This window comes from Eurosta solidaginis, chromosome 3, assembly GCF_040869045.1.
Source record: "Eurosta solidaginis isolate ZX-2024a chromosome 3, ASM4086904v1, whole genome shotgun sequence".
In the NCBI taxonomy this organism is placed as follows: domain Eukaryota; kingdom Metazoa; phylum Arthropoda; class Insecta; order Diptera; family Tephritidae; genus Eurosta; species Eurosta solidaginis.
Window position 1 is genome coordinate 241,662,504 of NC_090321.1, and position 22,779 is coordinate 241,685,282.

General features: G+C 38.7%; 1 protein-coding gene across 6 annotated transcripts in view; it reads right to left on the reverse strand.

The window, feature by feature from the left end:
• Positions 1–20,175, reverse strand: part of Src42A (Tyrosine-protein kinase Src42A) — a 261,953-nt gene extending 241,778 nt beyond the window's left edge. Inside the window, exons 1-2 of one of the 6 annotated variants that reach the window (XM_067775732.1) lie at positions 20,038–20,175; positions 15,057–15,982 (exon numbers count right to left, since the gene is read on the reverse strand). In XM_067775732.1, coding sequence (XP_067631833.1) covers positions 15,057–15,341 — 285 coding nt within the window. In that variant the 5' untranslated portion in view covers positions 15,342–15,982; positions 20,038–20,175. Of the gene's footprint in view, positions 1–15,056; positions 16,163–19,688 lie in introns of those variants that run through there. The other 5 variants (XM_067775733.1, XM_067775736.1, XM_067775734.1 and 2 more) reach the window with 5 other exon arrangements.
• Between the last annotated feature and the right edge of the window lie 2,604 nt (positions 20,176–22,779).

A 22,779-nucleotide genomic window follows, 5' to 3' on the forward strand; every position in this document is an offset into this window, starting at 1 on the left:
GCGAACGAAAGATGACGCTCCAGCTAAGAAAGTATTTTTATCGGAACCCACCTATAGTAGCAGAAGATGTGGGCGGCCCTCAGTCCGGTGGAAGGACCAGATGGAAAACGATTCAAATTCGCTTGGTGTGACCAATTGGCGACAGTTAGTAAAGCGAAGAAAACATGTTGCGCGGCCATTAAGTTTTTCTAGAGGGTTTCCTTTTTAGCAACCAGCAACCGCCCTAGCAATGTCATCATGCAACACAAATTTACAAATATTTACATAGATACATAAGTACTTATGTTTGTAAATTAATGACTGCCAAACGCAATCAATTTAGAAGTCAAGCGACTTCTAAGCGACAACTCAAATGGCAATAGACATCAAGAAAAAATTAAGAAGAGTTGCAACAGCTAACAGGCTGCTTCTGACAACAGCACAACTTGTTTAATGGAGATAATGAAAATGTGCATAGATGCATGTGTGTGCGTTTGGATATGAAAATTGTTACATATCATGCAAATGGACGCGCTCTTAAAATGCCTGCAGCATTAGGACGACGCTGTAAGAGTTTATGCTGCCGGCTAATGAATTGACAGTGCTGTTGATGAAGTTGCAAACAACAGATGTAGCCACTATGAATGAACTTTGCTGGCGCTGTTCGGTGAGAAATATTGAATGAGCAAAGTACTAGGCATTTAAGCGCTGAAAAATTAAAAGCATACAATGAAATTTATGATTGCAACAGTATTAAGCAAACCGAGTGAGGTCTCACCCAAAAATGTAACAACATAAAGGCATACAAACCAAACATGGTAAAGGGGACAGGCAGTAACAAAGTCGGAGCTTAATATGGGAAATGTATTTTTTGTGAAAAAGCAAACATAAAATATGATGATAAATAAAGAAAGGAAGGAGAAGTATAAAAATGTGAAAAATATAAATTAAAGTAAATAAAAGATATTAGGACTATAGAAAACGTAGAAAGCTCCGAATATATTCCAACTTTTCTTTAACAAATTAAAATTAAAATTTTCAATAAACAACGAAATGAAAATTCTCAAAAGTTGGAGAAATTGTCAAATCTCAATTATACACACAATCTCAATCACTTCGATAAAAAACCGATAGCTGCAAAAACCCGAATAATCGACTCTCCCTCGTCGATAACACGACGATAACAAACCCGATAAAAAATTGATAAGAAAGCGGTAAACCGTCGGTAACGATTGCTATAAATACAAAGACGAAAATTGTTCAATGAAAAATCTATATTTTTTTGATAAATAACTTTTCGATAACAAACCGAAATTTTTTGCTTAACTTTTCGATGATAAATCTATAAATCTTTGATAACAGTTGTTATCGATAACAAGCCGATACAATGTCGATATCAATGCGATAATAATAACAGTACAAGTTAAATAAATAAATTTTTCCGAACCGTGAAAAAATAGTTGTATAAATAGACCCGAAATGTTCTCAATATATTCCCAAATGATCTCGAAATAGTACCTAAAACTATCCTTAAAAAATTCAAAAATAATTTCAAAATATTTTCGATATCATGCCAATATGGTTAAAAAAGTCTTAGAATGATCAAAAGATTATTCCCATACAGTTCACATCACCATTGCCAGTTGTAAATGAGAAAGGGGCAGATGTAAATGCGAAAACGTCATATAAATACGTGAATAGTCACTTGTAATCAAGAAAGCGTCAAATGAAATTTCGAAAGCATCAATTGTGATTGAGATTAGTCAGTTTTAAATGAGAATAGTCAATTGTAAATTCGAAAGCGCATATGGAAATGAGATTAAATAAAAATAAATGTAAGGCGCGATAACCTCCGAAGAGATCTAAGGCCGAGCTTCTCTTCCAATTTGCGTCGTGCTCCTCTTGATTTTCCCTACAAATTGGCCGGACGGGACCTACATGTTTTATGCCGACTCCGAACGGCATCTGCAAAGCAGATGAGTTTTCACTGAGAGCTTTTCATGGCAGAAATACACCCGGAGTGCTTGCCAAACACTGCCGAGGGGCGACCCCGCTTAGAAAAATTTTCTTCTAATTGAAAAATCTTATTTCTAAAATTTTGATGTTGCTTTGCCCGGGAGTTGAACCCAGGGCATACGGTGTGATAGGCGGTGCACGCTACCATCACACCACGGTGAATGCTTATAACTTTTGTATTAGTCCATAGATTTTGTTGAATGAAAGCTTAGTTTTTTTTGTAATAAACAGAGCTTAGAGAGAAAAAAATCTGCCAATAAATAAAAAGTTTTCGAGATCCTCGCAAAGTACAATTTTTTTTTTTATTTTTACAAAAAAAATTGAAAAAATTCGTAATGATTGTTCGTTATCTTTGAATCTGCAGGGTCTACCAAAAAGTGTTGTATGCACAGTTTATAGCAAATTTTATTACCTTTTAAAAGCTTCAAACCGTTTTGGAATTGCTCAATTCGTTCTTGAGATATATGTACATATATGATTAAGTGGACCCAATTTTTTTTTTTTTTTTGAAAAACGGTAATTCGTAAATATCTCAAAAACGTTACCATAGAATTAAAAATAACCTTGATTTTCGGAATCAGGGGAGATTTTACATAGGAATTTCATAATGGCGTCTCTGGTGAATTTTGGCTGTAAACCAGTGTTATTATTCCTTGAGGCTTACTTATTTCCTCAAAAAATATTTATGGAAAAGCGATTAAAAGAAGGATAACTGTGACGATCCCTGAACGAAACAAATGTAAATAAACTAAGTAATATGGGTATGGGAACTTTAAGCAAGAGAAATATTTTAAAATCAACATCGAAAACAACAGCACCTACCTTAATTAATTAAATTAATTTTGCATAAAAGATACATGCATACAACAAACAACAAATACATCTGTATGTTTGCCCATTTTAAGCTGAAATGAGTACACAACAACATAAAAAAACACTAGCCAACTAACTGGTTAGTTAACTGCCAGTTATTTAATAAAAAACAAAACAGCAAAAGAATAAAATAAACAAGAAAATATATTGAAAGCGTTAAAACGACTAAGCTGCTAGCGCATCACAGTTAAAAAATAGTTTTTATAAATACAGCAACATATCAGAGGAGTTCATAACTGGAAGGCAAATGCGCTGTAACTGCAACAACAATAAAGCAACAGCAGCGAACTCAACAACTTCATAAACCATTCAATGAATAGAAAAATTGATTATGCGATAATTGAATTCGAGTACATGCGAATCGCAGACAACGGACGGGCGAATAATTCAACATTAGCGTGGATTGGAAACGGTTAAGGTTAAAATTAGACATGAACGTGAAGCTCGTAAAGCACCTTCGACTGACTAAAAACTTGATAGGTCGGTATTTTGTCGCAAATTAGGAGCTAATTGGTTGCGAGCGGTAACAATTTGTCGGGCGTTTCTAAGTGCTTTGTTTAAGTCCTTTGCTAATATCACCTGAAGTTTGCGAAGCACCCTCATAAAAACTGACTTATACTACACCGACCGAAGTGCGACTTAGTTCTTGAAGCTCCCAAAGAAGGCACAGGGTGACGAAATTTACTTAAAACGCAACAAAATACCAGCTAAGCCGCATTTCGATCAGAAAAGTGTAAGTCGGTTTTCACGAGGGTGCTTCGCAAACTTTATTTGAACTTAGCGAAGAACCTTAAATTTTATTTTATTTATTTATTTATTTATTTACAGTCTTGAAGACTTAATTTCTTAAATTTCTTAAATTACATCTATGAGATCTCTTTATGTAATTGCTAATTGATTTTTGTTTTAACATCATTATATTATCTAAAAGGCATTGTTTTGCAGTATTAAGCAAACAAACTTAAATTTGGTTGCATCGCAACTAATTTGGGACAAAATATCAACCTATTAATTTGATCCGTCGAAGGTGCTTCACTAACTACACGTCCTTCAATCAGCTTACCCTAAGAATAGATATGAAGCCTTCAGCTATAGTATTGTCGGTTTTGGTATTAGAAAAACAACAGTTTTAATTCTATGAGTCTTCAAAGGGTAGTCTGAACATTAACCGATGTGTCACACGCCATCTTCACCAAAATTTATATGTTACACATTGTTGTTGTTGTTGTAGCAGTGCTTCGCCCCATCCAATAGGTCTGACCGATCACAAATTATCATCAATGTCCTCTAACGGGAATCCCGAGGCAGTCGGATCTATGCACCGGAGCGACTCGGGATTTTTCCCGACCAATGACTGTCATTTCAGTGTAACCCCATTTACTTTGTTGCGTCCCTCCCACAAATTGTCATCCTCCCAGCAGCTCCTAGCAGTGGGACTGCTTCATATTCTCTTGCTCCGGGAAGGTATCGAATCCAATCCGGGTCCGTCTCCTGACCCCGATCCTGAGAAATGGTTTTGCTGCATCTGCCGGAAAAGAATCTTTTTAGGACGGTCACACCGAACAGAGTCTCGTGTAAGGGATGGTTGCATCGGGCAGGTTGTTCTGGGCTTGATCACAAAACCCGACGTCCACATAACTTTTATAAATCTTTTGTGGCTCCTTGCTGTTCACGTCCAAGGGCGTCCCGTAGTCTACGCCTTAGCGCCCCCCCCCCCCCACTACCTTCCAGCAACCCAGCTGCTCAGCAAGCTACAACTAGTACCCGCTGCTGCTCGCGCCCCACGGCGCCAACAACTCAAACAGCTGCTACCACTCATAACTACTATCTCCGTAGTAGAGTCGGTAGCAATGCTGAGCATCAGCCCCTGCCCCCGTCTTCTCCCCCCCCCCCTCTTTTCCGGCAGCAATCGTGTAGGTCAGGGAAACAGACTCTAAGTCCCTAACCCCGTTTGCACCGTTTGCCAGCACATAATGTATGTATATGTTTGCGACATCCGCCCAATACAGCCCCTGCCTTGGGCGGTGCCACTTTCTTAGATGTTCTGGTCTCCGCGACGGCAACCCCCCGACGGGTTTCATTGCGCCATGTTGCCAGGTCGCAAACCCCAAACTACCGGGTACCCCAATGCTTGCCCAAGGACGCCTAGTCCCAGGGCCACAACAGCAGTTATTTATTTATTTTATTTATTTATTTATTATTACGATCTTTAAGACCTAGTTTAGGTTAAAATAAGAAATTAAACATAACTACTCATGTCACATTTAGTGACATACAATATAAAAACAATTTTTCTTTGAACTTACTAATATTTTCACAGTCTTTCAAATCAGAAGGTAACTCATTATACATTTTATACCCTAAATATTCAAGAGACCTTTTGGCGAACTCAGTTCTTATTCTAGGCAGTCTTATATTATTGCAATTTCTTGTTCCATAATTGTGGATTTCATGATTATAATGTATTTTACTACTCAGGTAATTCGGTAACATTCCTAACCTAAGTTGGTGTATAAATTTCAATGTGAAATAACTAACTGACTGTTTAATACTAAGCCAGTTTAATCTATTGAGCATTACAATTTTTGGCGTTCTTGGAGGACATTTTAAAATAAATCGCATTGCCTTGTTTTGCTGTATTTGAAGTTTCTTAATATATATATCATTACTTAATAGCAGAATAGTAGGACAATAAATAAAGTGTGGTTCAATAATTGAACGATATACCAATATTTTATGACTTTGACTGATATGTTTACATGTTCTATACATGAAGCCTATTTTCTGTGCAATTTTCCTTTCCAGATAAGTTACATGCTCTCCAAAATTTAGATTATCATCAATCAAAACTCCTAAATACTTAATTTTGTCTACTCTTTGGATTTCCATGTTTTTTACCTTCAGCGTAATATTATTTAAACTATTGTTACTTATGATATTGGTGTTTTTACAAAATATCATGAACTTAGTTTTTTCGTCATTTAATTTCAGTTTTCTAAGGCATAACCATTTGTATAGCGAGTCCAGGTCTTCTTGTACTTTCAGCATGGCACATTCTGCATATTTTTCACTTATGATAAGCAATGCATCATCCGCAAATAGTCGTATTTTACAATATTTTAAGCATCTTTTGATATCATTGATATACAATGTAAACAATATTGGCGCCAAGACCGAGCCTTGTGGTAAACCAATGTTAACATCCACCACTGATGAAACCTCCTTTCCAATTATCGTTCTCTGTTTTCTGTCACCCAAATAACTCCGGAACCATTCCAAAGCCTTTCCTCTTATACCAATTTTAAACATAACGTCCAATAGCTCAGATCTATCGACAGTTTCAAAAGCCCGTTTTAAATCCAAGAAGACAGACACCGTAAATTTTTTGTCCGCCATGTCTTCTTTCCAATCTGCAATTACCATATTCAACGCTGTTTCACAAGAATGGCTCTTCCTGAATCCCGATTGTTCTGGGATAATCACATTGTGCTTCTCTAAGTATGCCACAAGTTGATCCTTCACCACTGTCTCCATAATTTTTTCATCTGTAGGTAACGTGTTAATTGGACGTAGTTCCTCAGGTTTCATTGTATTTTTTACTTTTTCAACAGGTATTATTGTTGAAATTTTCCAGTAACTAGGTACAATACCGCTGTTTAAGGATTCGTTAATTATGTCTTTGTAGAAATTAGCAGTATATGTCATGGCATCTTTAACGACACCCTCCGATAAAAGCTTGTCGCCGCCATATTTGTTTTTAAGTGATTTTGTGATAATAATAATATCGTCCACTACAATGTCAGTAAATTTAAATGTTTCAAATGGATTACTATGATTTGCGCTTATTTCATCCCCATTTACAATTTCTTCGATGCTATCATTAATTTCAACAATACTTTGTATAAAAAAGTTATTTAGGGCATTAGCTATATCATATTCATTTTCCAGGCATTCACCGTTAATTACAATTTTAGTGATATGTTTTTTAACATCATTAAGCTCGACGAGGTCTTTTAGACACTTCCACATACGTTTCATATCGCCATTGTTATGATTTACTCTATCTTCCATGTATTTCTTTTTTTTATAAATTATGGTTCTTTTATATATTTTCTTAATGACGTTATATTCGTCCCAAAATCCAGTATTTCGAGCAGTTTTATAAGATTCTATTTTTCTTTTATGCAGGTTTGTTAATTCTCGGTCGTACCACTTATTTCTTATCTGTATTTGGGTCCTCTTTATATAAGTCAGTGCTTGCATAGCCACAGTTACAACTTCCTTTAGGGCTTTAGTTTTAGTTTCTACTCCGGAAATTGACAGTTGCGTCCTGGCCTTCCTCAACCCAGGCGTAGTCATCCGCCACTTACTCCCAGAGTGGCGACGTCTCCCCCTATGCACTTCAGAACTCTGCAGTTAAACTGTAATGGACTAACTGGGAAGATCACGGAGATAGTCGATTTCATGAAGCGGCACAAAATCCGCATTGCTGCGATTCAAGATACTAAACTCACAGCAAGATCTGCACTGCAAACCTGTTCTGGGTATAATGTCCACAGAAAAGATCGCTTGAGCGGATATGGAGGCGGCCTCGCGTTTATCATACACCACTCTGTGCAATATCATATATTTGATCCTGGCATCGACCGCAGGGACAATGTCTTAGAACGTCAAGGCCTATCTGTCCGGTCAGGCGATGCAAACCTAGAAATCATCAACATCTACATCCCTCCTGCCACCTGTTGCCCCAGTGGATACCGCCCTAATATTAGCGCCTTACTCACTGGCAACAATCGGTATTATCTTAGGCGACTTTAATGCCCATCACGATCTAGGGAATTCAAACTTGCAGGCGGACTTGTTGGCGGATCAAATAGAAGAAACGACGTTCTGCACAACAAACGGAGACGCCCCCACACGTATGGTAGGAAGCTGTCACAGTTCGCCGGATATCTCAATCGTCAGCGTCGTGGGCGTCAGGCGCCACGCGCAAACGTGACAGACTGTGTTGCAGACTGTGTGTGTTGTTGGGATTCAAGGGGTTGTGTAGCGCAATATATAGCTTCTCCAACCCAATTGTCAACCTCACCTTCGAGCGGCGAATCCCGTTTCACTAACAGACGAGGCTCTGGCGACCCCAAGCTCCTCATGGAACTTGGGTGTGGGGAGGGAGGGATGGCCTGAAGGTTTAATGTGGCCATATAAATCGTTCCCGAGATGGTCGGGCCAGCACCTTAATGGTGCTGTGTTACCGGAGCGTATCGGATCTGTATCCGACAAAGGACCATCACATCGATAACACTCCCCAAAGCCTTCGGGGAGTAACCTAATCGCTACAACAACAACAACAACAACAGACTGTGTTGCAATCGTCGCGAGGATACAAACTAAACCAATTTTTAGTTCTAGCATGCGAGGTGCTGTGATAAAAAAATTCATATTGTTTAAACTAATAGCGATCATCAAAATTTTCTTTTGGAATATTAATATTAAATAAATATCGCATGTAACTCATAAAAAGAATATCAATTCTGAGGCCGCGAAGTCAGTTAAATTTTCTTTTAAAAATTTCAAAGTTAATTAAAAATGTGATAATAACAAAATTTTTTTAAGATAAAAATATTTTCATAAAATATGAACGTTTCAAAATGAACCCTCAAAGTTTCATCAATTTATCTTTCACGGTTGATTTATAATTAATTTTTGAACAAAAAGTACCAAAAATTTTCTTTCAAAAAAAAAAGTACCCTTAAAATTAAAATTTTTTAAAAATATTTGGGGTTCAATTTTTCATGGTACCTACTTATGAAAAAAATACATGGACTTTATTTCTGTGATCAAGTGGTAAATGGGGGGTCCAGTTCACGTGATTTAACTCAGCTTTGATATGTAGAAGTTAAACAAAAGTGGGGATAGGACACCACCCTGTGGCACCCCTTGTTTAACTCTCCTTGGTTTAGATGTTTCGTTTCAAAATTGCTCAGATGCCTGGCGCCCACCCAGATAATTTGCGGTCCACCTTTTAAGACTTGGGGGAAGGGTAGACCCTTCCAGATCTTGCAGTAACGTGCCATGGTTGACCGTATCAAAAGCTTTTGACCGTGGTAGTTATTGCCGTTTTAAGGTGTGAGATTTAAAAAAAATTTCATTTGACGTTAAAGGACCACCCTAATATACATATGCATACCTTTTTGATAAGTAGTTGTTACATATGTATCAAATTTTAATGTATACATTTTATATTCAAACGATACTAAGGCCTTATACCCACCACGCCTAACGGCTACTTGTATTTTTTTTAACTCAGGCATACATAATAGATATCAATGCCGCCCAGTTCACCCAACCCAACAAAAGTCAGTCAGGCATGAAGACAGAAAATTATTCTCAGTTATTTACCTAAAATACCTGCAACTAACTTTACAACTTTAAAAACGGCTGTCGTGAAACTGCATTTTGCTTGCATCGTGGTTTTATGGTTCAAAGTACTTTTCACCAAACCGTTAGCTTACAATTTATTAATTTACAAATGTACATAAACTTATAAATTTTTGCTCCCAATACTTAATTGTAAGTTTCGTGTTTTTGAATGGCATTGTGTAGTATTGCTTGTGATGCAAACACAGAGGAGAGCATGTCTTGTACTGAGTTGAGTTTCAGAAGTTTGTGTTTTAGGTCAAGTTCAGGCAGGTATCAGCTGGTGGTGGGGTTGTTTTTGTAGTAAGTAGCTTAAACACTTGCTGAATATTTTTGAAACTACTTTTAGGGTGACATTCCTAAGGCGGATGTATCTGTCGTTGTTGTGTTAACAGTGCTGGCAGATCACTGTAGCGTTTTCCGGCGGAAGTAGTAGCCGTAACTAAAGCTGTAGAAACACTGGAAGAAAACCACTTAAGCTGCAGCCGCATCAACATTTAAAAGTGTGTTAGAGTGTAAGTAATCCCTGAAAAGAATCGGGATAGGGATAAGCATACATTCAAGCGTCCCATGGCATAAATATATAGATGGGAATGAAAAATCGGATGAACTAGCGAAAAAGGGCGCATCCCTTAAAGGTTGCTCCATAGAAATCCCAATTAAATTCCGCGAAAGTGAGAGTTGCCCATGATCGGCCAAGTGGGAAAGGCGAGGACCCAAGTGCCGGACTGTAAAGTGTCGAAGATCATGTGCATGTCTTGCAACCTTAGACTAAGTTACTTCAGTCATTAAAAAGATAGGATTGTAGACTCATGCTTTCAATCAGGCTTGGTCAGTGATAGCAAATATAGGAAGCGCGAATTGGAGGAGGAACCGATAGAACACATTTTATGCTGTTGTTGCTGTAGCAATGCTCGCCCCACCTAATAGCCGCGACCGATCACAAATTGTCATCAATATCCTCTAACGGGAGTCCAAGGAAACTTGCCGTTTCAACAGGGGTGGACCATAAGGAAAGGGGTGTTAGAGGCGTTGGTTCCACATTACAATTAAAGAGATGGTTGGTGTCATGTGGGGACACATTGCAAGCGGGGCATACATTTTGTATGTCGGGGTTGATTCTGGATAGGTAAGAGTTTAACCTGTTACAGTATCCAGAACGAAGTTGAGCAAGAGTGACACGCGTTTCCCTGGGGAGCATGCGTTCCTCTTCCGCGAGTTCTGAATATTTTTCTTCAAGTACTGGATTCACCGGGCAATTCCCGACATAAAGGTCCGACGCCTGTCTATGGAGTTCACCAAGGACCTGCTTGTGTTTTTTCGCTTCATACGGCTGGGTTCTCAGGTGCCGTATTTCCTCAAAATGCTTACGGAGATGACTCCTTAGGCCCCTAGGCGGTGCTGGTTCGTCAATCAGATGTCTGTTGGGATGCCCAGGTTTCTGGGTATTCAACAGAAACTGTTTGCTCAGCATCTCATTTCTCTCCCTGATGGGGAGTATTCTCGCCTCATTATGCAGATGGTGTTCTGGGGACATAAGAAGACAGCCCGTGGCGATTCTGAGAGCAGTATTTTGGCAGGCCTTTAGTTTCTTCCAGTGGGTAGTTTTTAGGCTTGGCGACCATATGGGTGACGCGTAGCACGTAATCGGCTGGCTAATTGCTTTGTATGTGGTCATGAGCGTTTCTTTATCTTTTCCCCAGGTACTGCCAGCAAGGGATTTGAGGATTTTATTACGGCTCTGAATTCTCGGAACAATTGCGGTTGCGTGCGCACCAAAATGTAGATCCTGATCAAACGTCACACCCAAGATTTTGGGGTGTAGGACAGTCGGTAGCGTAGTGCCATCGACGTGGATGTTCAATATGGTCGACATTTGGGGCGTCCATGTTGTAAATAAGGTCGCGGAAGATTTAGTCGGTGACAATGCCAGGTTTCGCGAGGCGAAAAAACTGGAGAGATCAGGGAGATAGCCGTTTATTTTATTGCATAGCTCATCGATCTCTGGGCCTGGGCCTGTGGCCATTATTGTGCAGTCATCGGCGTAGGAAACGATTGTGACTCCTTCCGGTGGTGAAGGTAGCTTAGATATGTAGAAATTAAACAAAAGTGGGGATAGGACACCACCCTGTGGCACCCCTTGTTTAATTCTCCTTGGTTTTGATGTTTCGTTTCTGAATTGTACCGATGCCTGCCGACCACCCAGATAATTTGCGGTCCACCTTTTAAGACATGGGGGAAGGGTAGACCCTTCCAGGTCTTGCAGTAATGAGCCATGGTTGACCGTATCAAAGGCTTTTGATAGGTCTAGCGCTACGAGTACTGTTCTATTGTGGGGGTATTGATTCAAACCGCAATTTATCTGGGTGCTAATGACATTTAGCGCGGAGGTAGTGCTATAGAGTTTTCTGAAGCCATGCTGATGAGGGCTAGCTGCAAATGTGCTTGGAAATAAGGGAGCAAAATGGTTTCAAGCGTCTTTGCCACTGGCGATAGGAGAGATATCGGACGATATGACTCACCTACGTTAGCTGGTTTCCCAGGCTTTAGTAGCGGGACCACCTTGGCCATTTTCCATTTCTCGGGTATGGCAAAGGTGGAGAGAGACAGGTTGAAGACATGCGCTAAATATTTGAAACCCTCTTTCCCTAGGTTTTTAAGCATCGGCATGGCTATGCCGTCTGGGCCCACTGCTTTGGATGGTTTAGCGCGACCAATGGCGTCCTCAACCTCTCTAGCGGTGATGGTGATTGGTGACGCGCTGAATTTGTGTTTAAGTGCGTGTCTATTGGCTCTCCGTCTATCGTTGTCGACCGTAGGATGCATTATATATTGTCGGCAGAAAGCGCTCGCGCATTTTTCCGCATCCGACAGCACCTTATCGCCAAAGGCGATGGAAACTTTGTCTTTGTGCTTAGTCGAATTCGATAGGGACTTTACGGTGGACCCAAGGTTTACCTACACCGGTAGAGAGGTTACAACCTCTTAGGTGCTCTTCCCATTTCGCCCGCTTGTGTTCGTCCACAAGCAATCTGATGCGTTGGTTTATATCCCTTATTTGGGGGTCGCCTGGATCAAGCGTTCCCTCGCTAAGCTCGCGGCCTCCGCCGGGAAGTGGGCCGGATTTCAGGAATTCTCCCGGCGGGAGTGAAATGTGCCGAGGCGGATTCAATGACCTTACGGAAGGCACGCTCCCCTTGGCGGGCATCAGTCGGGATAGGGAGGGCAGCAAAGCTGCTGTCTGTTGCAGATTTATATTCTTCCCACTTTCCTTTATTGAAGTTTATGAAAGTGCGTTTTTCGGTAACGATGAAATCGCCTAAGATAATGCGATTGTTGCCAGTGAGTAAGGCCTCGATTTTAGGGCGGTATCTACTGGGGCAACAGGTGACAGGAGGGATGTAGATGTTGATGATTTCTAGATTTGCATCGCCTGACCGGACAGATAGGCCTTGACGTTCTAAGACATTGTCCCTGCGGTCGATGCCAGGATCAAATATATGATATTGCACAGAGTGGTGTATGATAAACGCGAGGCCGCCTCCATATCCGCTCAAGCGATCTTTTCTGTGGACATTATACCCAGAACAGGTTTGCAGTGCAGATCTTGCTGTGAGTTTAGTATCTTGAATCGCAGCAATGCGGATTTTGTGCCGCTTCATGAAATCGACTATCTCCGTGATCTTCCCAGTTAGTCCATTACAGTTTAACTGCAGAGTTCTGAAGTGCATAGGGGGAGACGTCGCCACTCTGGGAGTAAGTGGCGGATGACTACGCCTAGGTTGTGGAAGGCCTGGACGCAATTGCTGTTGTGGCCTTGGGACTGGGCGCCCTTGGGTAAGCATTGGGGTACCCGGATGATTTGGGTTTGCGACCTGGCAACATGGCGCGATGAAACCCGTCGAGGGGTTGCCGTCGCGGAGACCAGAACATCTAGGAAAGTGGCACCACCCAAGGCAGGAGCTGCATTGAGCGGATGTCGCAAACCTATATATTCTGAACTGGCAGACGGTGCAAACGGAGGAAGGGACTAAGAGTCTGTTTCCCTGACCTGCATGATTAATGCCAGAAAAGAGGAGGGGAGAAGAAGACGGGGCAGGGGCTGATGCTCAGCATTGCTACCAGCTCTACTACGAAGGTAGTAGTTATGAGTGGTATCAGCTGTTTGAGTTGTTGGCGCCGTGGGGCGCGAGCAGCAGCGGGTACTTGTTGTGGCTTGCTGAGCAGTGAGGCTGCTGGAAGGTAGTGGAGGGGCGCTTAGGCGTAGACTACGGGACGCCCTTGGGCGTGAGCAGCAAGGAGCCACAAAAGATTTATAAAAGTTACGTGGACGTCGGGTTTTGGGATCAAGCCCAGAACAACCTTGTCCGATGCAACCATCCCTTGCACAGAGTATGACCGTCCTAAAAAGATTCTTTTCTGGCAAATGCAGCAAAACCATTTCTCAGGACCGGGGTCAGGGGACGGACCCGGATTGGGTTCGATACCTTCCCGGAGTAAGAGAATATGTAGCAGTCCTGCTGCAAGGAGCTGCTGGGAGGATGACAATTTGTGGGAGGGACGAAACAAATTAAATGGGGTCACACTGAAATGACAGTCCTTGGTCGGGAAAAATCCCGAGTCGCTCCGGTACATAGAACCGACTGCCTTGGGAAGCGCACATTTTATGCTCGTGCCCTGCGATTTCCTCTCATCACCATATGCTTCCAGTGAGCTCGCAAAAACAACTGGTACGATGAGGAATGTCGCGTTGCTGTGGAAAAGATGGAAGCTGCTTATAGGACCCTTCGCATACGGCCGCGGTATATTGGAGAGAAGAAGGAAGAGAACCCGTTTATATCTTACAATCAGGTACGTTACAATATCATCTGACTGATGCCCTATGGTGGTATATAAATTAAAAATTGGCCTTAGCAATTTGCGAAGTGTCCTGCTTTTATATTCCGACAAAAAAGCTGAAAACGCGAATCAACCGGAAGAAGATAAAATAATTGATGTCATCAAAAGGTAATTGTCGCGTTTATGTCTTGACAGCAACATCGCGTTCCCAGTTATAAACTTAAACTGTGAGGGAAGTCGTTTATTCGGAAACGAAGGGGAGCAGTGAAAACAAAATGAGACTAAGAATGCCAGCGAGGTTACTGTTAATTCGGCAATACTTTCCATCCTTAAGTTCTTTTTTAGTTAGAAGTACAAGCATATTACCATATATTATCTTTGGCCCATCTCGAGAACACAATTTTGAAAATAAATTTTACTACAATGTGTTTCACCTGGTATTTATTTTTATCTGTGCAAGTATGTGCCCTAGAAACCAGCTTTACATTATTAATGCGATAAGATAATTAATATCTAAGGTCGGAAAAACGATGTAGCATATTTGTAGGCAATAAGACTTTCTATACAAGTCAATTTTCAGGGCACAACAGGAACATTTTTGAGTACAACACAGTGCACCTACAATAAGGAAAACATCTGAATATATGCAACATAAAGTGTGTAGGAGAAATGGCAATTGTCTGCTTACATCCTTGTTCTTAGTTGAACTTTCTCTATGACATTGAGTCATAAAAATATGTATGCTATGATGACGCATAGCACACAAGTGTCTACAGCATGCTTACATGTATAAAGTGCATAGACATGTGGGAAGGTATATTTCCTAAGTTCAAACTTTACAATGTCCTGAGTGAATAACTATACTTGCTAAAAGAAAATATACAATAAATCTTAAAAATATGTATTTAACAGTTAACGAAAATTTAGCTCACCTGCGTATCATTAAGTATTTCCAAATGTTCACCTTTTCGGAAGCTTAAATCCTCATCTGTGCGTGCGTCATAATCATAAAGTGCAACAAATATTTTGGCATTTGCATTGGATATCTCATTTTCAGGTATTTGTGGTACTTGACGTATTTGCTCCTGTTGTTGTACAATACCACGTATTTGATCCACCGGCTGACTGCCAACACCATCCACATTGGGTACATTTGGTACGCTTTCAATGTGTGTTTTGGGAATGTCCGGTTTCTCGGAACTTAAGCAATTGCCCATATTGAAACAAAAATTTTGTTATTTTCTTAAAGCGTTGATAAACCAAAGGAATGCTGTTGCTCTACGCTTTATTGTAGCGCTGCGTCACTTATGAATTTCGGTATGTTTGGCTGAATATAATATCAGCTTAGTGGTCTGTTGCTTGGTTGGGTTTAATTGATTGGTGCTTGAGACGGGTTTGTTTATCAAACAATGTCTGTAATCGAATGAAATGCTTGTACAGCCTTTGTCCGCTGCAATGTGTTGCGTTATAATGGTTATATCGTTGTACATGCATACGTCTGTAAATATAGTTGCAATGTTGCGTTGTCTGGAGCTGGTAAATTTGGGTGTTGGTTGCTTGTTGGTTGTATTGTAATGTTTTTTTTTTTCACTTTACGCCTTTTTAACAAATTTTTTGAGCGATTTTATGTGGTTTAGCTGCATACACTCACTATTCACTTGAATAATCATTTCTTCGATTTTCTCTATAACACATTTATGATACATAAATGCAGCTGCTATAAAAATGAATTCTGCATTTTCAAACTTTTATTTTGTTTTAATTTAATGTACATATATCATGTGTTTATACATGCTTGACTTTTGTGCGTTGATTTTGTTTTTGATTAGCAAAATGGCAAATGGTATCCACACACACTCTTCAGTGAAAAAACAATTAAACACAAAAAACTCACAATTATTTGATGAAATCAGAAACCGTGACTATTTTGTTGCACATACACAATATTTAAACATTTACATTTTTATAGATAGATTTAATTAACAAAATTTACTTTGCATATATGAAAAATTAATCGCATGCAAAAAGCAGCAACGGCGCCAGCATTGTTTACTATATAGTTTGGCAGCTTAATTCGAGGTTATGTTGCGAATAGAGTGGAAGGCAGTGGACTAGGCAGTCGAATGTCATATAATGAAGGAATGGTGTTCGGAGATTTTTCAAAGTTAAAAAAAAAAATGATAAAAGCTTTAATAAAAATAAAACTATTGTATTAATAACAACAAAAACGCCATATATATTCTGTATACATAAATTTGTAAGGATTATCTCACTTTAAAATTTGAATTAAATAATCTAAAGTTTTGTTTTGAAACTGAGTCGAGAACTGTGCGTGTGAATGTGCGAATTTTCACCGATCAGCTGTTAGTTGCGCTACTTGGTAAAATTTACAATGGGCGCCAGCGTACGTGTTGACTAGTTGAAATTTTTCTGAATTTTCCTGTTTTCAAATCAATGGAAAGGGAATGTCAGTGGAAAAAAACAATCAGACGAACATCAGAGTGAAGCAAAAGTAAAATCAGTTTTCTGTGAACATAGCGGATTGATACAAGGTGGCAGCATGGTGACAGACCTACAAACATAAATAAAAATTCCATGTACTTTGTTTTTGTAAATTCGATGGAGAAATGTCAAAATCGTACGACACCGGAAGTTGATGTATCAAATCAAATAAAAAAAGGGTATAATCAGCTGTTCCATGCTGCCACCTTGCATCGTTGCGCCATGGCTGTGAATGACTTTTGACAGTTTTCTACATTGTGATTCAAAAACAGGGTGCACTTTATAGAGTATAACACAATTTTAAGGTACTCAACCGAAAATATAGTTACATAAGATTAGAAGTTAAGTACGAAAATGAAGTTAATCTCGTTATATGGAAACTAGATGTAAATAAATATCAGTTATCTGTCGTTCAAAGGCGGCGTAAACAGGTAAGTCCTGTTCCGCCAGTTTGTAGGAAGAATTAAAAAGGAGCACGACTCAAATTGAAGAAAAGCTCGGCCTTTAATTTCTTCGGAGGTTATCGCCTCTTGCCTTATTTCTTATTTTTTTATAGCTCTTCATGGAACTGGGGGGGGGGGGGGGGGGGGGGGGGGGTGGGGAGGGAGGCCTGAAGGTTCAATGTGGCCATATAAATAGTTCCCGAGATGGTCGGGCCAGCACCTTAATGGTGTTGTGTTACCGGAGCGTAACGGATCTGTATCCGACAAAGGACCATCACATCGATAACACTCCCCAAAGCCTTCGGGGAGTAACCTAATCGCTACAACAACAACAACACGACAGCATGACACTGCTAATACGCGTCCAAAAATATCGATAGAGGGGTCAAACGACGCGTCGTGACATCAGTATTAATAATCCAAAGGCCGAAAATAAAAATTTTACTTCGTTCAAAAGATATTAACGATAAACCGAAAAAGACCATTGGGTACCTCCGAAACCGGGGTGGTATACATAGTATTTTTGCGTAGAAAACCTTTCTGCGTTGGCGGCCTTCGGCCGCGCTTATGAAAATTACCCTGGGTGGGTCCATCACCGGTTTGGATACCAAAACTATGTATATCCGCACAAAACACGTATGTTCACAATTTTTGTGGGTACAAAATTACAACAACCACATGAAAAGCGCCAACTTCAACTGCAAATATCTCCAGACAGAGATAAAATTTTTCTTTTCCGCCTTCGGATTATTGTTCTCGAGATTAATACGCGTCTTTCCACACCTCTCTCGATATTTTCTGGGGGAATATTTTGAATAAGGTGCCACGATTTTCCAATTTTTTTTTCGAGGGGTGGAGGGGGTCCTAAAAATTACAAAATTATCATCCGCATCTCTAGGAAACTCTTAGTTATGAAATATAAGCTTTTTAATTTCCAAATTTAGTAAAATTTCAACTTAAGTCCTGCACTTAAAATTCGGGTCGCACATGTTGATAGCGGTATCAAAAGACGCGTAGTTGCGTCAAGATTCAGAATCCGAAAGCAGAAAATATATTTTTTATCTCGTTTAAAAGTTATTCGCGGAAAACCCGTCGATACTATTGTCGCTTTTTTCGTTGTTGCAATTAAACAACGAAAACATATGAAGGTGGTGAATAGTGTTGCCAGCTCCGCAACAATATCTTTTTATCTTGGTAGAACATTATAAGGTGGTGGCACGTCGACATAAATGGAAACAAACATACACTATCAATGTATTTTGTTTTTGTAATTCTCTGAATAATTTGAAATTAAAGTATTTAATTTACCGAAACGCGAGATTTTTAAGTAAATATTAAAATATTTATGATAAGAATTTAGAAAAAGGGGCTTAAGTGCAGAATAGATACATTTGTCAAAAAAAATAAATAAAAAATCGGACTTTATAGATTTTTATGCTGATTCCAGCGGTATATTTCTTTTTTGGTGAAAATGAAAGGTTTCGGGGTAATTCCATGTCAAAAGGCGAAATTATGAATTTTTAAAATCAAAATATCTCTGAAACTAGTGGATGGATTTCAAAAATTAAAAAATCGAAAAATAACTTTTAAAAATACCTTTCATCTGATGTATATATATCTTTAACTTTTCTAGTCTTTATTTACCAAAAATTTGAAAAAGCTTTTTTTGGGCCCATGCACAGTAATTCTGCGTAGAACACCTTTCTGCATAGGCGGCCTTCGGCCAAGTGTGTGGTATAACCGTGGCTACCGCCACGGTGATGTCCTTCCGTATAGTATGCCCTTCTGCGTAGGCGGCCTTCGGCCGCACTTAAAAAAAAACCCTTAGCCGATCCAACACCGGCTACGCCATGCACAGTAATTCTGCGTAGAAAACCTTTAAAAAAATTTACCTTAACCGATCAGACACCGGCAACAAGAAAACTAACATAAAGACTCACCTCCAAACAAACCTGTCAAAGAGTTTTACAAAATCAAAATACATTGATAGGGTATGTTTGTTTGCATTTATGTCGACGTGCCACCACCTTATAATGTTCTACCAAGATAAAAAGATATTGTTGCGGAGCTGGCAACACTATTCACCACCTTCATATGTTTTCGTTTGTTTAATTGCAACAACGAAAAAAAACGACAAGAGTATCGACGGGTTTTCGCGAATAACTTTTAAACGAGATAAAAAAATATAGTTTCTGCTTTCGGATTCTGAATCTTGACGTAAATACGCGTCTTTTGATACCGCTATCGACATGTGCGACCCGAATTTTAAGTGCAGAACTTAAGTTGAAATTTTACTAAATTTGGAAATTAAAAAGCTTATATTTCATAAACTAAGAGTTTCCTAGAGCTGTGGATTCCATTTTGGTGATTTTTACGACCCCCTCTACCCCTACTAATCAACAAAGGGTTGATAATATAAATATAATAGGTTTGAATTATATAAAATTCAAGCCATTTTTTGACGCGTATTAGCAGTATCATGCTGTCGTAAAGAATTACCGTGAATGCATTTAATCATTTCAATTTTTGTTCACACGAGAAAATACGACACAGTGCGATATACATAGTATGCCCCTAAGTTTATAACGATTTACAGTGAAACTATTATACACGAGTCACCCTGTAGTCAAAACGAGATTAACACAAAAACGTTGAACAAAAATTTCACAAAGGATATGAAAGGAATTCGATGATTCGATCATGTTGAAGTTTGTTCGGCATTTGTTGAAGTTACACATTCATTAGTATTTCGTTTTATCACTGAAGACAATGCTTTATAAATAAACAGGCACTCGGATATCACGCCGCTTTTTTTATGTTTTTCAGCAAGTTAATTTTTCAGTTCACAAATTTTCTTTTCCGCTGGCGTTCGCTTGCTGTTCTTAACGCTTGATAGATGCATCGACCACTTTTTTCAAACGCCCCTGATGTTTTGTTATAGATTTTTAATTTTCGTTTCCAATTTTACCTTGGCAAGTGAAACAAAAACAAATATGCAAAACGTTTTTCTACAATGGAATTAGGTTTTTACACAAAAAACAATATTATACATTATAAAGAGATATTAACTCGAACGAACAGCACCCGACAACGTCGCTAATACTTGACATTAGTGATGGAACGATATTTCGCTATTGGTGATTGCATCGCCGTGAATGAAAAATCGCTAATAGCAATAGCTATATATATCAATTGGCGATTTTCCTTCAGAATGACATTCTGATACTAACATGCCAACCTAATATAAACGCACGCAAGTCACTTTCTGTCGAATATGTCTCATGCGCATAGAACTTGTATGAGAGCAACCCAAATTGAATTTGCTGCGTGAAAACTTAACTCGATTTCCAATTTTTGTTCTGCGAGACATTTCGATTTGACGTTTGCATACATGCTTTACGTTGTCGCAACGCATGCTTATTTAGGTTAGGGCAACAAACGCCAGTTGTTTGCGTGCGCTAAAAAAACGCAGTGCGGTTTTATTAGGTTGGAATGTAATAGGGATAGCGGCGATGCAATGACCGATAATGATATAGCGATCATCGCTACTAGCTCACCAAATATATCAGTGATTGACATTTTAGCAGCGTTTTGCCAAAAGCGATATTTCTTCATGAAGCTATATTTCTTCACTCGGTTGTGTTGACTTGTAGCTAGTTTGCTCTCTTAGGCGGCGTTATTATGAATTGATAGTTTTATAAATGACGTTTGATCTGGTTGGCTGCGAAAATTTGCTTGTATTAATTTATTAAAATCCGTTTTAATACCAAGTGAAAGATGAAAGGAACTTATAGTAAAAAAAGCAGTGAAATGTGGCAATTTTATGAGTCCATAAAGAAACGCATGCAAAGCGCGGTGATATTTGCAAAAGTCCCCGTTCATATAAATATTTCATGAAGTGTATAAAAGAGATTAAATGACTGAATTTTTTTGTTTTTAATTACAAATGACGCCAAATAGATCTGGGTTTTTGGACTTGGTCTAAGATTTGTTGTCTGTGTAATTCCTGAGTTAATACTTCTAGGCAGTAGCCGTTAGAAGTTTTATAAAATTTGCGTTTTTAAATAAAACAATTATAGAAATCTATATCACTCGTCTTATTGTAAGCAGATTAAAGCAAACTTTAGGTTTTTTTGGGAGAATGCAATTCAAGTTTTGTCATATTATATGGTTGAGTTCTCCGGATAATTTCTAGGGCACTGAAGTGAGTGGCTAATTTTCTATCAAATAATATTTTTATAATAATTTGAAGAATTTGTTATATTTTTACTCTGCATTTTTTATTAAATATTAATTCACTTTACTATAAAAACATTATGCAGGCAAATACAAATTTCATAATAAATTCATACGGAGTATTCTGAATACATCGGTGTAATATAAAAATAATAGTAATAAATCCTGTTTTTATGGTCTCACATATACAGATTTTTTCTTATTGATTCATCTTACATTTAAAAATCAAAGCATTTTCAATTAGTAAAATTTATATAACAAAGATGCATAGACATCTATTTCAGCTAGTTTCATCTCGCTGAGTGTAATACGAGACTGAACATAATATCATCATCATAATATCTCAGAAAATTAGAATTTCACACTACATCAGTTTACAATAAAAGGTATATATATTTTTCTTTTTATTCCAATTTTGGTTCTTATATTCTGTATACTAAATTAAATTAATGTATAACATTCAATCTACTCCGGTAAACAAACTTAAACATTCATTTTTTATATCCAAGTATACAAATTGCAGATTCGCTTATTAAAAATAAATTAAAGCGATCGCTATAGCTGTAAAAAATAGCCCCGACTCAAAAATCGCCATATCTATTTTTACTGACAGCTCACAATCGCTTTATCGCCCTTCATATCTTCTGTATAGATGCCCTTGTTAAAAATAAATTAAAGCGATCGCTTTATCTATAAAAAAATTGCCATGATTCAAAAATCGCCATATCTATTTTCACTGATCGCTGTTTCGTCCATCACTATTTGACATGTATGCAGTCACAATAGTCACGAATGCAATGGCTATAAGTGATGCCAGATCTGTGCGAGTTGGTTGTGAATGAATGAAGAAGCATTTAGCTCTTTAAAGAGCACCCAGTTAAGCAAACATTTTAAAATACGTAAATAATGCAATGTACCATTCGCCTACAAAAATGTTTGAAAAACTATTTTTTTCAAACATTCACCACTTGTATGAATTGGCAATGATATATATTCTCTTTGGGAGTGGTAGTGGGATGAGGAATGGGAATGGCGAGTGGTAATACGAGTTGGAGTGGGATAGGGATTAGGATTGTGAGATTGATGAGAGTGGGAATGGTGATGAGAACAGGAATGGAAGTCAGTGTGGGAGCGGGGACGGGAATGGGATTAAAAGTGGAAATGTGATTGGAAGTGGGATTGGGACGGAGATAAATGGAATAGGGGATGGACAATATAAAAAGACAATAGACGATTAAAACAAGTACAGGTGTCTAAGTTCGGGTGTCACCGAACATTATATACTCAACGGGAGCTTAAATTGTAAATTTCATTTCAGATAAATTACTTTTCTACATAACACGTGGCACCGCACGTCAAAAAAAAATGTCTCCCCATTTCCTCTTACAATAATACTTGATAAGTGAAATATCATTGACTCAAATCAATTTTTGTTGTTTACGGCCTTTTTATTTAAAAAGTTATTGACTCAAAA